We start from the raw sequence: 16,199 nt of genomic DNA on the forward strand, positions 1-16,199 counted from the left end.
GATATTTCACATTTTTTGTGTGTTTTAATTTTAGGTTAAATAAGATGGTCTCATGGTCACTCTTAAGTACTAAGGGGAGCAGAGATGGATGGTGAACAAATAAGCATAATGATTATTACTGAACAATAAGTATATTATACCCCTGGCTAGACTATGAACTATTATATATAGTTTATTTTGATTTTGCAAAATCCAGTAATAATTAGAACTGTTTGTTCCTGGTGTGGCAATTATCTTATTCCAATCAAGGTCTGCAGGACTAAAATCTTCCATATGAATGCTATAATCTGCAGCAAATATTTTATCATTCAGCAATAATAAATCATGCTGCAGTTTCCTTATGCATGTAATTGTAGAATGTCTAATATTAGGCAGACTTTTAAGTAGTCATATCCAAGTCCTGTGACACCAAAACCTGTTCTGCTACGTCTTCAGTAGTGAAGGGAAGTAAAGTAAATTAAGTATTCAATAAGTATCTTTAAAACAAGTTTCAGACTCGGTGAAAGGTCTATATTCCCTGTACAAAGAAAGGATTTGAGACTATCAGCTTTTTAAAGCTTCTTTTATTTAACAAGGCAATGTTCACAACTTTTTTGTGAAAATTCTGTCATATTTTCCAGGTGAAATTTGAGTAGGCGTAAAAGAAACTATGCAGACAGAAAGCTTACAATTTAGTGTTAGCAAGTCCTGGGGTAATAAATTGGTTCCCCAAATGTAAAACATGTAGGCTGGTTATACATATTTTTCAGCTTGACAAGCACTCGGTCCTCTTATTAGTGGTAGTATACCCATATCTGCAGGTCAAGATTTTGATTATAAACTTATCTGCTGCTTGAACAGAAGGCAGAATTTCACTAAACATATTTTTTTCATGGTAAGAATATAGTTGACATACCTGTGAGTAGCTGAAGTTATGAAGGAATTTACTCAAATAGCCAGGACTAATCTTGAGAGAGAAGGCTAAGAGATCACATGCATGCAGCTGTCTGGGCTAAATCCAGCATCATTGCCAATCCTGGTATGCCTTATAATTATTATATTGTGCCAAATGTTTTAGAATTTAAGTTCTGTCTGGTGTTATTTTTATGATACTGAGAATGTGTCATTACGATCTTGAAGATCATGAAACCTGGGGGCTGAAAAAAAGTTTAGTTCTGAGTGGATGGGATGATTATTGACCTTTTTTACTACTTCTCTGAGTAATCCAGAATTATCTTTGTGTTTGAGTCAGAAAAAAATTTTTTCCACAGAAAAAAATGATGGGAATCATGATCCTAGCAAGCAAATGACATTGGAGGTATGCAGACTTAACCATCTTCTCATTCCAGTTTTCCAAGTCATTGACCGAGTAAGTGAGACTGCATAACTAGAGGCATGGTACAATATTAGATGTTCCTCCAAACTGATGTGCATATCCCATTAGATTGCTGACTCCCATGTGAACTACTAGCATGTCATATCTATACTAGATTCTGTTTAGTCTGCTGCCTATGTCCCTTACCTTTACTCTTGGTAAGTAAATAATAACCAATGAGGTATGCATCAATTTTCTGAACTATAAAATAGCCAATTTAAAAATACATTTTTTGGTCTTTGCCTGGCTAGGTTTAGTAAAACCCCCTTCTGAGCACCATGTATTTTGACTCTACGTATTACTTCAATATGATGATTGCAGAAGGGACCATAAGTAATTGCCCTTTGTTTTAGGATGTGTCTCTAATTTTTTTAGATTTTGCACATACTTTGTGTGGATTTATTTTAGGAGTTCTCCAGAACTTCAGCATACATACATGTAGATGTGTCTACATCTTCACCCAAAATGTTACCTTCTAAGAGTTTTGTGTCCAGTGTCTGTGTATATTTACATATTTCTTGAAGATGTTAAGACTAGTGTCAAAAAGCAGAATGCATATACTGCTTCAGGTAGCCCCTCAGCAATGAGTTCCTTAAATAAGAGTTTGGTAACACCTGCATGTGGTTATCTCTCCCTAGTTATTTGTTTCTTAGAATGAGAACTATGTCCCCTAGCTCTCAATTACAGTAAAAATGTAAACATCATGCAACTTCCCCTTTAAAATGGATCACAGAGGGTAGTTAATCAGAATAACTACTACATTCCTTCTGAGATAGAGAAATTCATTATCATGTCAGGTTAACTGCAATTTAACACTGGACAATATGTGCTACTCTTATTTACAACTCCTACTTTCAGTCATTAAATCTGATAAATAAAACAATTATAATATGGATTATTATTATTTTTACTTTCAGTCATTAAATCTGAAAAGTGATATCAACAAATATTTTCTGAAAGTACTTCTTCATCAGTAGAGATGTCCCTGAGTTTAACTCAAATTGTAATTCTGCCCCTCTTAATCCCTCCTAAATCTGGTGATTTTTGGAGAAAAGGTGGTAAATTAGTTAATAAATGACAATAACTAGTTAAGGCTTTTACTTAAGAAAATTAATAAATTTACATGCTCTTATTCTGTCACTGTCTCAAGTTAATAGTATTAATATAGTACTAGTATTTTAAAATCGTCTGATTGTCCTTGATTCTGTTGAGATTTTTCTCTGATTCATTGAGAGCTAGGGTCTATATTAGAATGACGAAAGATTAAAATGCGGAAGTGCCTAAAAGCAGAAAATGCCGGACCTCTACATGCTTTTTGTAAGATCGCAGTACAGTGAAGATAGGAATATTTGCCCTTTCCTCACTATAATACAATCTCGGCATTGCCATATATATTTAGTGAGGTGGGGGGCTGCACCCCCCACAATAGCGAGTTTGAGGTCCTGCATTTTCGGCATTTAGGCGCTTCAACATTTTAATCTTTCATTGTTCTAATACAGACCCAAGAGCTATGAGTAAGAAATAATGTCACATAAAACAACAAATGTTGTTCTTAAACTATGTGGGTGAGAATTCTCCTACTCCATCCACATGAAGGGCTGCACCTCCATACCTTCTTTCTAAATAGTACCAACTAATCAGAGGTGGTCACAAGTTGGAGAAAGTCTTTTCTGTGGAGTTACAGCAGCTTCTGTATTCTTGTACAAGACACAGGATTGCTGCTTTCATCAATGTCTCTTTTTATTTATACTGATCAACTCTACTCCACCAGAAGTGGTTTCAGTGAATGGAGTAGATACCACAGATAAGGCTGTGAAGCACTATAGAGATAACCACACAGTCAATGCTTACTTGTGCAAAACATACAAAGGAAAACATTTAACAGACTATGTACAGTTTGTAAAAGTTATGCTCTCTATAAATTATGAATTTCAAGGAGAAACAAAAAACTCCACAACATCTGGCAGTAACATATTAAAAAAGCAGTGCAATACACATCTGCTACAAACTGATTGCCCTTTGACTCGTTTTGTTTAAATAACCGATATTTTACTGTGACAGTGTGCTACTGTGTGCTTAACAAACATCACACAAATGACCTGCTGTTTATTGTGAAAGAAACATACAAGAGTCTGATTAATTTTTTGACAGTATTAACTGTAATAACTTTGCTATTTCTTCTACGGAAGCAGATAGCTACCATAAGATTGAATAGTATTATTATTCACTAAACATAATACTCAGTATAATACTTTGTGCAGGAAACCTGCAGCTGCTAATACTTTCCTGTTAGCCACAAGTGCACACCTTGGTGATTTTATATGATCCCTGCCACACTGTGAGTTCCTTTAGGCATGCAGATCCTGTGCACAAACAGTACTGTTACAATACAGTTACTGCTGACATTTGTAGTAAATCACATGACAGAAGGTTGTTACACTACATAAGCATACATGCACAGGGAGTCTTGTGAACTTCAGACATATGAAGGATATTCCTAAGGTGGGAATACATTTTGTGACAAGCTTCGCTCCCATCATAGAAAGTATTAGTAGAATTTAAAAAAAAATCATCACATTTTACTTAGGGACTCCATCCTTGTTAACATTTACCTGATGGTCCATCTATTTCTTATAGAAATTCTTCCCAAGTCCTATGACTTAGCCATCCTGTCGTACTTTCTACTAATGACATCTCATGCATTCCTACTACTGTCTATAAGGGCTGCAGTGTTTGTCTACAAAATGACAACAATACTGTTAATAGTATTTACTTATATAATTATTTAGTTATTTATAATTGTTTATCTAGGTATTGCACTGATCAATACTGACAAATTTCATGCTCAACCCCAGTGAAATACAAAATATTTCACAAACAAAAAATACAGAAATGTAAGCAATAAAAGAACAGTTCAGACTAATTCCATAGAAAAAAATGTGTATACACGTTCCAGTGAACAAGCACAGTGGAATGTACAATCAAGCAGAGTACAATGTACAATATATACATTAGTTTCTAAAGTGGGTTAATATTCAGAGAATCTTGAGAGAGGAGAAGAGACTCAAAAAGGAGGTAGGTTAGGTGATTTGTCCTGTGTTGAAGCAAAAGCATTTGGATTGGATGAAGAAGTGTTTTTTGAGTTGCATTCTGAATAAGTGTTGATTTTACTTAATATCGATAGGAAGAGCTTGTCAATGAGCAAGTGCCTGAGAGGAGAAAGCATGTGCCATACTGTAGAGTTTGGTTCTAGGGGTAATGAACGTTGGTGCGGCTTGTGAGTAGTGTCTCTTGTTATATAAGGAAGTTTTATCATGACGTTTAGCTGCAAAGGGAGTAAATGTGCGGAGCTGGAGTAGTTTGTAGAGTTGGGATCCTAAAAGTATGTTACATCTCTGTTTTATAGGTAGCCATTTGGCTTTTTCTTTGGCGATACAGCGAAGCTCGCAGACAGGTGCATTTGTAATGAAATGGCAAATCTGTTAGAAATAGTCTGGAGTCTGGCAATGTTTTTCCTTAGAGGCAGAAGCAAAAATCGGGAGCCCATATTCAAGTTGAGAAAGGAAAACTCTTTTGCCAATGGTTGTTCTGACTGGTTGGGAAAGAAAATGGGAGATCTTTTTGGTTCAGAAGAGGAAGAAGCTTATTTTGGTTCTCACTTTGTCTATGCGCAAATGGAAATTTAGTGGCTGATCAAGCCACAGTCCTAGGTATTTGAAGGTGGAGATTGTCACTATGGAATGGTTGTGTAGGTCAAAGATCATTAAAGAGTCATTTGGTAATAGGTGCAGATCTTGAACAGTAGGATCCTATTTTAACTCTGAAGTGTCTTATCAATTTGAAAGTTTTTAAATAAGGCAGCAAAGTCTGGACTGATATCGATTTCAATTAATTTGTTTTGGAGAAGACAGTGGTCAGTGAGGTCAAATGCCTCTGTCAGGTCTATAAATAGGGCATATGTAAGGAGGCCAGTATCAGAGTTTAGAAGGATGTCCATCAGTTCTGGAACAAGGTACTGTCATAGTACTTTGTTCAGGCCAGAACCCATGTTGTTTGGAGGACAGTAGGTGGTACTACTGGATAGATAGTGAGAGTTAGGTGTAGACCATCTTTTATAGAGGTTTGCCCAGAATTGGAAGGATCAATATTAGATGTAACTGAGAGGCATCTTTTGGGTTGGTTTGCTTTGAGAGGGGTTCAATTAGAACAGTTTTCTAAGTCTGTGGCATGATGTTTTGTGTGAGACACAGATTATATACTCGGGTGAGAGGAAGACATAGATGCTCTCTGCAGTGATATACAAACCAGGGGTCTATGTTGTCAGATCCAAGAAGGGTATCAGTAGAAATATTTTCAAGTAGAATAGAAACTTATTTGGGAGATATGCATCTGAAGTGGAATAGGGAATGAATGGTGGTGGTGAGGTAGGCAATTCATGATCTGTGGGAGATGTGGAGTTTATTGATAGGAGACTGCTAAATTCTTTAAGGAAGTCTTCTGGAGAAAGTTTTGCACTGCCACATTGAATGGTGTTTGTAGACAGGGTATCATGAGGAGGATTTCTTCCTGTAAGCAGGTTAACCTCTTTCCAAAAGTGTTTAGGGGAATATATAAGGGTAATTTGTTTCGTTTGGAGTTTCTGTTGTGCCTTCTTATGGATTTCTTGGCTATATTATGCAAGACTATAAAGGAGGTGCAATTGTCAGTTGTGGGAGCCTGCTTCCATTTCTGACATGCTTCCTCCTCAGAGTTACAAGACGCTTCAGTTCATTGGACAGCCATTCAGTTTTAGTGGGTTTAAAAAGGCTGTGGATAAGTGGGAAAAATTGTCTTGCAGATGGAGTCGAAAGTTGGTTAGGCTTACAGCTGCTGTATTGGGTCATTTAGGGGGAATATATGGTTCCATTTGTGGGCTGTGAGAAAGGTTCTGAGTTTGTTTATATTTGTGCGACTCTGGTTTCTGAAGGCTTTTAGTATTGGTGGTAATTTTATAGGTTAATTGACAACTGTAAAGGTGACTGGGCAGTGGTCACTTGATGGGGGCAGGATGTTTATGTTGGCGATGGAGTTTGGTGTGTTTGAATAACCAAGTTGAGTGTGATAAATGGCAATAGAGTGTTTCTTAATACACATGAAGGATGTTATACATCTGGTGGCCTTTATTCCCTGAAGTATCCATGTGAGAATTATGTCCAACAGGCTACTAGGATGCTTAGACTACAGATTTTAGAGTGTCTGAGGAATATTAAAAATTGTACATCAACTAGCTCTGTACTGAGTATTTTTTCTATAAAAATAATAGTGATTTTGAGCAGCTGAGATTTGTATTATGTATGCATGTAGAAATATATATTTTTAAATATTTCTAAGACTTTATTACAGAAAGAAGCAGGGTTTATTTTTACTGGTAATGTTACATACCTTAAGACTTGAATAATTGATTAATTGCAAAAAATTATTACAAAACTGAATATATGTACTTTCTGGGATTTTCAACTCTAATCCTCACTTTTTTGTTCATGGATAGTAGACTTACTATTGACAAAAACTGAATGTCTGTAGTTACTGTGATTCCACTAAGAAAGCACGATGCCGAGGTGCTAGTTCACTTAAGGTTATGAGATATACTTGAGTTTTCCTTCTTGTTTTACATACATGCACTAAAGTATGTCCGTGGTGCTTCATTAAAGACAGACATGAAATAAAGTTCCTTTATACAATAAGATTATAAAAAGGCTACCCTTTCTTTTTCTTTCTTTAAATAATGTTACTGTACAGTAGCAGTAATCCACATTTGGGTGTTGGTGCAGATGGTTTGCTCATGCTTGTTTTTGTTTGGCCACTAGAGTTTACCAAACCAAACCATTCATGGGTAAAATCATGATCACCCACACCTGAATATAATTTACTGCTAAAGCATGCTGTTGCTTGCAAAGTATAATATAATTCTTCAAAGTTAAATGCTGTACCTTTTTTGTCTTTCTTATCTTAATAGTATCTTCATAAATATTTGTATTTACTTCGGGGCTGCAGAATAACTTACAATTAAACTATGTAATGCAGGGCTATTTGTAATGTCGGATTTACTCAGGGATGACATGACTTGTCCTATTTGCAAAATCTCGGGGGGTATTGCCAAAGTAGGTAACTACCATGTAATACTAACTTCTTGTAGCAACAACTGCTAATGGCTGTTATGTACCTCAAAAACAGATTGTATCAATTGTTCACTGATGAATCTCAACTACAGCTGTAACCATGTTTAGTATATGTCACCATATTTTAAAATTGTACTATGTTATACAGCTGTTTTACATCTATTTTTTATTCTTGTCTTATGTCCTCAGCTGGACTAATGTCTATATTTAAATGCTATGTTTTTTAACTATATAATGCAAGTAATACTTAATGTGGAGCTTTTCTCCCCAGGCATCTGCTGAAAATGGACCTGTGTCCAGTTGGACTCTCCCGGTCAACAAATGTAAATAAATAAATAAATAATAATAATGTATTACACCCAGCCTAGCATATCTTACAACTGTAATACAGTGCAATTTTGAACATATTTTTAAAACTTTTGAAACATGCACTATTACACCATACTGGTTCCCATCTGACATGGATAAATGGTTATGAATTACCTGGAAGAATAGTGCATATTTGTGTGATGGAGGTAAACCTATGAAATACCACCTGAGTGTGGGAATGCTATCTGTAGATTAACATCTTACCTAAATTTATTTCTTTAAATATTTATCTATCTAGTTATTTATTTCTGAAAAGCAGTGCAGAGACTACATAGGTTCACAGGCTTCTGATCTGTGAGGATCTTAAAAAGTGTCTGCTTATATTCTAATAGTAGACTTTTGCCTTTATATTTTACATCCTAATGGCCCCGGTGGGCAGAACAAGGTTATGTTAGGACATTTACTTGTTTCCCTATCCAAAAGGGACACAGGTGCTAAAATGGGGGTAAACATGTGGTTCCCATCCATTCATCCATCTAAATTATGTTTGAACAGAGTAAGATAAGTACTTTGCTTTATGCAGAATGGAAGACAGTTCTCTAGAAGAGGTTTTCTCTGTGATCATATTTTGTTGAAAAAGAAACTGAGATCCCTTGAGTGGGTATTTATGATACCATTGGACCTGCGAATGTGTAATAGGTCTGACAGGATAGGATATGTGACAATCTAAATGTGAGGCAGAAGTTACCCTGAGTAACTTGTATGATACCTAGAAGTGGCACAGCTTTGAGACAGTCTGCACAGAATCTGTGATTTAGGCCCGTGATTTCTTTTTAGTGAGAAAGTGTTATGATCTGTCCAGTTGTGACAAGTGCCTGAATAGGCACATACTAAATGGGCCACTAGACTTAACAATCCGCCTGCTGAGAGCCACGTACAGTGGAATAATTACATCCCTGGATATGGTCACCACATCTACAGACGGTAGATACTGAAGGAAAACATGAGGATCCTGCTCATCTGTGGATTACTGGTAAAGTGTTTAACTTTAGCCGCAGGAGTCTGGTATAAGAAATACTAGAGGAGATGCTGAGTAACTGAAAGGAAACAGTGAGCATACCAACGAGGCAATTGAGAAGAAGTTGTGCAGCTGTTTAGTTGTTGATGTTCCTGGATATCGTTGACATGTATGGTCACTGGAAAGGTAGGTTAACAGCTTGTGCTTGTCAAACAAGTATGTGTGATCCTTCATTAGGAAGTCCTGCAAGACACTCTTTAACATTCAGTCATACTGACAGTCGAGACAAGAAGGTTCAAAATGTAGCGTGTGTTTCAAGGAAAAAAAAACATAATGGCCAGGCATTTAATCAATTAAATATATGCTACACTGCCAAGAAAAAATCATTGCCACACTTAGTAGGAATGAAGAGATATGAAGCAATCACAAACTTCTTTGGAAATTCTGAATGCATTTCCAAATAAACAAGGAAATCAAATGAAGTCAAGGAAGGACCTGTGCAGAATATTCATTTGTACTGATGAAATGGAAGAATACATTTTGAACATTATAACTGTGTTACCATAAAGTTAATTGCTTGGATAAAGGATTCAGTGTAAAAGTTATACTATACCTCTAAACCAGGAATATGATGAACAGCAGGCTGTGGATAAAATGGGGGGGAAACAAAATTAGTTTACTTTCATAATCAAAGAGAGTAATTAGTCAACATGCTGAAATTCAGAAAAATAAAAGTAGAAGTAACAAAGCAAAGATAATAGCAAATCAATTAAATACTTGTAAAGCACTGTAGATTTACACTACACAGAGAGATTTCATACATCTTAATATAAACAGGATATTACTAGTAATAGTCTGTGAAAAGTGGCATAAGAGGTGTTCAAAATAAGTAGGTAGATTTTAAAAAATCCCTCCAGGGTGTTTTGTCAGGAAATTTGGAGGAGCAAATTATTCTAACCAAGGAAATGATTTGATGGAATACAGAAACTGAATTGTATAGGCATAGTAAGGCCCTACTAATTTGAACATTAGTGCCAGCAAAAAAGCAATTACTACAAAAACAAAAAAACAAAATCAGTAGCAACTGTAACAGAATTATTGCATGTAAACAAAATAAAAGAACTGGGGGTGGGATCCTTAAATATGGAAAGAGCAAATTACATAGAAATAAATGGGATTCATGGGAACATTATACACAGAACAATATTCAGGAGGAGGAGGAGTGACATTTCAGTAAAGGCAGGACTTGAGCAATCCATGTCATATTAAACTGAATAATAATTATATCATGTATGTATAATGCAGGAAAGGGTAACATTTTTGAAACAGTTTATTTTTTCTTTTATATCTGTATGTGCACACGTCATTGTGCAATGTGTGCAGTTAATAGTGTTAAAATGGGAAAAATACATATCTGAATCTTAAGTGATCAGATAAAATGAAATGACCACTGATATCTGACAATTTGGACGGCAAATCATGCTTGAGTACTTCATATGAAACCTAAAAGACTGTCTCCTTTACAGAAATCTGAAATATTCTTTACAGTGCTATTTAAGTATTTTCTGTAATGTGCATATTAAGCTCCCTGTGACATCCCTCCTCTGGGTCAGTGATCAAGGAGCCTCAATCCTCAACACTGACACCAGTGGGATACATACACTGAGAAAAATAGGCACACACACTACTTTCAGATGCAGCTCTCTGCACCAAGTACAGTTTCCCTTAAAAGCACACAGGGAATGCACACTCCAGTCCTGGGACTGGGCCTTCTCTCCAGGCCCCAAATAAGACTCCCCACTGACCACTTCAGAGCTAAGTCCCTAGCTGGGTGTTACAAGCCAAGTCCTCTACCACCCTCTCTGTGAAATCAGTGCTCTCAGTGTCCCTATTCAAAGTAGCTGTCACACACACACTCTCTCTTGATATTTGTATTTTCACACACACACACACACCTGGGAAAGGCTGGCATAGCTTACCCACTCTGACATCTCCACCCAGACTATAAGGTAGATTTACTGTCACCAGAACACCCAAAGCCAGTAACTTTAAGAAACTTACAAGGGTACCCAATTACACTTAGTAAAATTAATACTTATACAAATGGTAGTATTAACTAAGCAGCAAAACATTCAAGAATGTGGAGCCACAGTGCCACTAAATAAATGCAAGTACGCTCAAAGGTTAAATATTTTCTAAAAGACCAGCCACAATAAAGGGTTTAGATATGTTTAATAATAAAAAAACAAAAAACTAGAAAATACTGAATATTTACAATACACAGTCGAGTTTCATTCACAGGAAATATAAAAAACAGTATCGATGGAAAGACTCAGATGGATATATAAAAAAAAAAGTTATGTACTTACCATAACTTTCCATCTGTGTTGTCTTTTTTCATTCTTCCTCAACCTATGGGTTTTGGATCTGACCTCTAATCTGACTTGGCCACTTTCAAAAGCTTAGGCTCTGAAGCTCAAGCACCTCCCCTACCCATAATGCCTCATCCTCCCACCGGTTACCTCAGATTGAGTTTGCTGCTACCATATTTACTAATTATACCATAATATAGACAATGTACATAAATTCTGAAAATGTATTTAAAAAGAGTAGAGAAAGAACAGGAGCTCAACAAGGAACATAGGTTCTTATAAGTATATCTGTCAGATCACTCACTAGAGGGACATGCGGAAAAAAGGGAGAGAAGGTCGAAGAAACATAAAAAAGGACAGCACAGATGGAACAGTATGGTAAGTACTTAACTTCTTTATCTGATGTCATTTTCATTCTTCCTTGACCTGTGGGACAGAGTCCCCAGCTACAATAACCCTGGGTGGCCTTCATGGAAGGATATTCTGGAGTACTGGAGAACCAAAAGCAGCTCTATTTCTAGACACAATGTCCAGTTTGTAGTGAAAGTGAAAGTGTGAGAATTTAACCACAAGGCAGCCAACAAACATCATCAGTCGAAACTTTAGCCCAAAAAGCTTGAGAAGTTGCCATTGATCTAGTAGAATGAGCCTTGATTCACTGAGGTAAAGAAACACCTTTGGATTTATACAGAAATGACATCCGAAAAAGAAATAAAAAACTGGTCAGGTTTTCTGAAAGATTTAGTTCTGTCTAGATAAAAACACAACTGTCTATGAGCAGCCAGCAGATGAAGAGTATATTCTCCTTTGTTTTGGAAACTGGGAAAAAAGACTAGTAAGTTGATAGATTGATTTATATTGTTCTCAGTCGCAACGTTAGGTAGAAAGGATGGATTAGTACGTAAAGTCACTCTGTCCTATGAAAAATTAAATAGGAGTATTTACAGGACAGAGCCTGCAATTCAGATAGTCTTCTTGCAGAAATGATAGCAACTAGAAAAATAGTCTTCCAGGATAAGAATTTCAAATCTATTTTGGCTAATGGTTCAAAAGGAGGGTGAACCAGAGCCTGTAAAATCATAGTTAGAGCCCAAGGAGGTGTTGGATCTTTGACAGGAGGACAAAGAAGGAAAGTACCTCTAAGAAAGGCCTTACACAATTTGGATGAGGCCAAAAATAATGAATTTTCTCCGATAAGATAATTTGAAATGGCTGCCAATGGCACTTTTATAGGGGAATGACTGGCCCCCGCATAAAAAATATGAGCAAGGAAATTTAGCACTGCTGGAACAGGAGCAGTGAAAGGATCTAATTGCTGCTGTTGAACCCAAATAGAAAATCTTCTCCATTTGTTTTCGTAAATTCTCCTAGTCGAAGATTTGTGGGAGGAGATCAGAACATTTCATATTGGGGACGAAAGCCTGGCCAATCTAGCCATCATTGGAATTGGAAAAACCATGAGGTTAGTTTCAGACCTGGAAGATCAGGGTAAATTTGCCCTGATGGATGGGATAGCAGATCTGGACATGGTTTGAGCATCCATGGAGGGGAAATCAGATGAGTGCAAAGGAAGGTGAACCGGATTTGCTGAGGACAAAACGGAACAATGAGAATCACTTTGCTCTTCAACTTGGAAGTTTTTCTGAAGACATTTGAGGATCAAAGACAGAGGAAGAAAGTCCTAAAGTAATCCAGGAGGCCAAGCATGGATCACAGCAACCCTGGATGACTGTTCCTGAGGGGGGATCAAGGCAAAGAACTTGCTGCACTTGCTGTTGTGGGGAGATGCGAAGAGATCACAGCAAGATTAACCCCATTTGTGGAAGACCATGTTTGCCACTGACTGATTCAGAGACCACTCACGAGGCATCAATAAGACTCTGCTGAGCCTATCCGCTAGAATGTTGCACTACCCCAGAATGTGCATTGCAAGCAAAAAGTGGTTCGTAGAGATTGCCCACTGCCACACTCTCATTGCTTCTCGGCACAGGAGGTAGGATCTGGTTCCCCCTTGTTTGTTGATGTACCAAACTACTGACATATTGTCCATTTGTATCGTAATAGTCCCTGGAGGAAGGTATCTGTGAAATGCCTGCAATGCTAAAAGGACCTCTCTCATCTCCAGGACATTGATATGCAAGTTGGTCTCCTGCGACGTCCAACTGCCTTGGACCATCTGACCCAGGAAATGCCCACTCACCCCACCTGAGAGGCATCCATGGTCAATGTGGTGTTGGGCATGAAGAACACAGGGGTGTCCATAAAGAACCTCCGAGGAATGAAACCACCAGGTGAGAGAATCTTTGCACATTTGTGACAGTTTGACTGGGTAGCTGAGGCGGTGTTGATTTAATGACCCCTGGACTGCTAAGGTCCATTGCAGAATTCTCATGTGTAGATGTGCTGTTGGTAACAGAGTTATAGTGGCAGCCATGGAGCTCAGGGCCTTCAGTACTACTTTTTCTGGAGGAATCCAGATTGCCAAAGTTTGTCCAATATGTAGTCTTAGATTAAAAGTCCTGTCCAGAGTAAGGAAAGCCAAGGTCTTGGTCATATCCAAATGAGCCCCAATGAAATATGTAATCTAAACTGGCTGTAGCTGAGATTTTTGTATGCTGATTGTTATGCCCAAGGTAGGAGCTAGTTGCAACAGATAGTCCCTGGCTCAAATGAGTAGATGCCTGGCTGCAGCAGTTAGGATTCAGTCACCTAAGGTATGGAAATATATGGAATCCTTGAGTCTAAGATTGCAACTATCATCATGCATTTGCTGAGCACCCTGGGGGCTGTGGTGAGACCAAAGGGACGCACTCTGAACTGAAAATGACTGATTCCCAGCCTGAAGCGTAGATACCTTCTCAAGTGCCTGTCCATCTTGATGTGGTAGTATGCATCCTTCAGGTCTACTGAGCACATCCAGTCATCCATTTTCAAAAATGGTAGCATGGACTGGACCGTAACCATCCTGAACTTTGTGTTTTTTACTGACTTGTTCAGGGATGTCAGATCCAAGATGGACCTGAGTTCCCTTGTCTTTTTTGGTACTGCAAAGAATCTTGAGTAAATGCCTGATCCAAGTTGATCTGGCAGGATAATCTGAATGATTCTTTTTTGGAGCAGCTTTGAGATCTCCAACTCTGCTGCCTCTCTTGGGTGGAGCACCTGGGAGAGAACTTTTTGGTTCAAGGAGTTTTAAAAAGGGAGTTTTAAAAAGGGAATGGTGTATCCTGTGGATATGATCCTTTGCACCCACCAATCATGTGTGCCTGGTAGCCAGACGTCTGAGTGCAAGGATAAGCACCCCCTGATTGTCTCCAGAGAGGGACAGCTGGGCAACCTTTCAGGACTGCTGAAAGGGCCAGTCCAAGTAGGAATCCCAAGACCCTTGGTTTTGTAGACCCCCTCTGCTATGTGGATGGCATTGTAACATTTTCCCCCTCTGCCTCTGGGGAATATTCTCCCTAAGATTCTTGAAAAGGACCCTGAGATTTTTTTGAACCACAGCCCTGCCCCGATTCCTGCAAAAAGACCTTTGGGGGTAGAAAAACACAGCCCAATGCCAATGCCAGACAGGGTCTTTCCATCTTTCTCACTATGGGAGAATATATCTTTAACAGTGGGCCCAAACAAAGATGATCCATCAAAGGGGGCATTGAGGAAAGATGCCTTGAAAGGTTCCACAAAGTCACACAGCCAGATCCAGGCATGATGCCAAATAGAAATGCTGGAACTGGGAGCCCTTGAGATGCCTTCTGCCACATGGGAGACTAACCTCATTGACGCATTGGAAATTGACTGTAAAGTGGCCAATCTGGAGGAGAAGGATTTCCTCTCCTCATCAGACATGGTCTCTGTGACTGAGCTAGACAGTTCTTTGTTTAAATCCCTCTGTAGCCTAGTAAAAAGGGAAAGGTAGTTTAAGGTTCGTAAGGTGAATGTACAGTTAAAGTAAACTCACTTGCAGAATCTGTCCATGGTCCTAGACTCCCTGTTAGGGAAATGAACAGTGGAGTTTTCTCAGGCCAGCTCCTTCTTGGAGGCTGCCATAGCAACCATGGCATTTACTGGGATTTCTTCAGTCCAATGGGCTCGGTCAGGGGGAGCACTAAGGATTTTATCTCCATGCTTGGGGATATGCTCTACCATGTTCATATTATTCCACGCTCTGCTTGATACTAGGTCGATGCATGCAGCAGCAGCGGAGACACCCAAGATGTAAACAGGCTGGAGCTGAAAGCCTCCAAGAACACCATTTCCACCAGGGTAGAGTTTTGGGAAGACCATCCACCACTATGGCACCGGAATTCCAAGATGTCTCCAAAGGAGAAATCTCCAGGTGAAGATCTGGGGGACCCTTCCCCCTTCCTTGAAATCATCCCTCCTTTTGCGCTTTCTTTTCTGGGGAATCTCCTCAGTGGAAGTTCAGGGAAAACATCAAAAGAGATCTGGGGTTCCAAAGGTGGAAGTATTTGCAGACTTTGCTGGGCTGGCTGTCTTGAGATGGGCAGTGGTGAGGTCTCAGAAACAGTCTCCAAGGGGTAAGAAGTGGATCTGAAAGAGTGGGAGCTGAGGATCTCCTGGGCATGGAGAAAACCCTCAAACCACAAGGAAAGCAGAATGAGCTGGAGACACCAAAGACCATCCTCCCAGAGCTGAAACTACCAGGCAGCGGATCCCCGAGCCCCTCCAGTCCTCCTCTCTGAGAGGGAAGCCACGGCCAAGTTGTCGAATGCTGACACTCCAAGGGAAAGAGATGGCTCCGAAAATGTCTGAGTCAAGGTCAACCCCTAGGAGCAGATGTTGAGGCCTTGGCTCCGAGGGCTGCTCTGCCCTGACATAGTCGGGACTGAGCGAGTCAGGGAAGATATCGGAGTTGAAGAGAGATCCACTATCGGCTCTGTCACCTTGGCTCTCAGGGCATTCAAATCCTAGAGCTCCAAATTAGCAGGTCAGATCTGAGAAGGAGCTAAAGGTCTAAAAGGTGACTG

General features: G+C 38.9%; 1 protein-coding gene across 5 annotated transcripts in view; it reads right to left on the minus strand.

The window, feature by feature from the left end:
* The window catches only part of DYSF (dysferlin), a 3,914,743-nt gene that overhangs the window by 928,465 nt on the left and 2,970,079 nt on the right, over positions 1 to 16,199 (minus strand). For all 5 annotated transcript variants that reach the window (XM_044064060.1, XM_044064063.1, XM_044064061.1 and 2 more), the window contains one exon: positions 9,453 to 9,482. In XM_044064060.1, coding sequence (XP_043919995.1) covers positions 9,453 to 9,482 — 30 coding nt within the window. The remainder of the gene's footprint in view (positions 1 to 9,452; positions 9,483 to 16,199) is intronic.

The sequence above is a fragment of the Protopterus annectens genome, chromosome 2.part2 (genome assembly GCF_019279795.1).
Source record: "Protopterus annectens isolate FY-2018-M chromosome 2.part2, PAN1.0, whole genome shotgun sequence".
Lineage (NCBI taxonomy): Eukaryota > Metazoa > Chordata > Ceratodontiformes > Protopteridae > Protopterus > Protopterus annectens.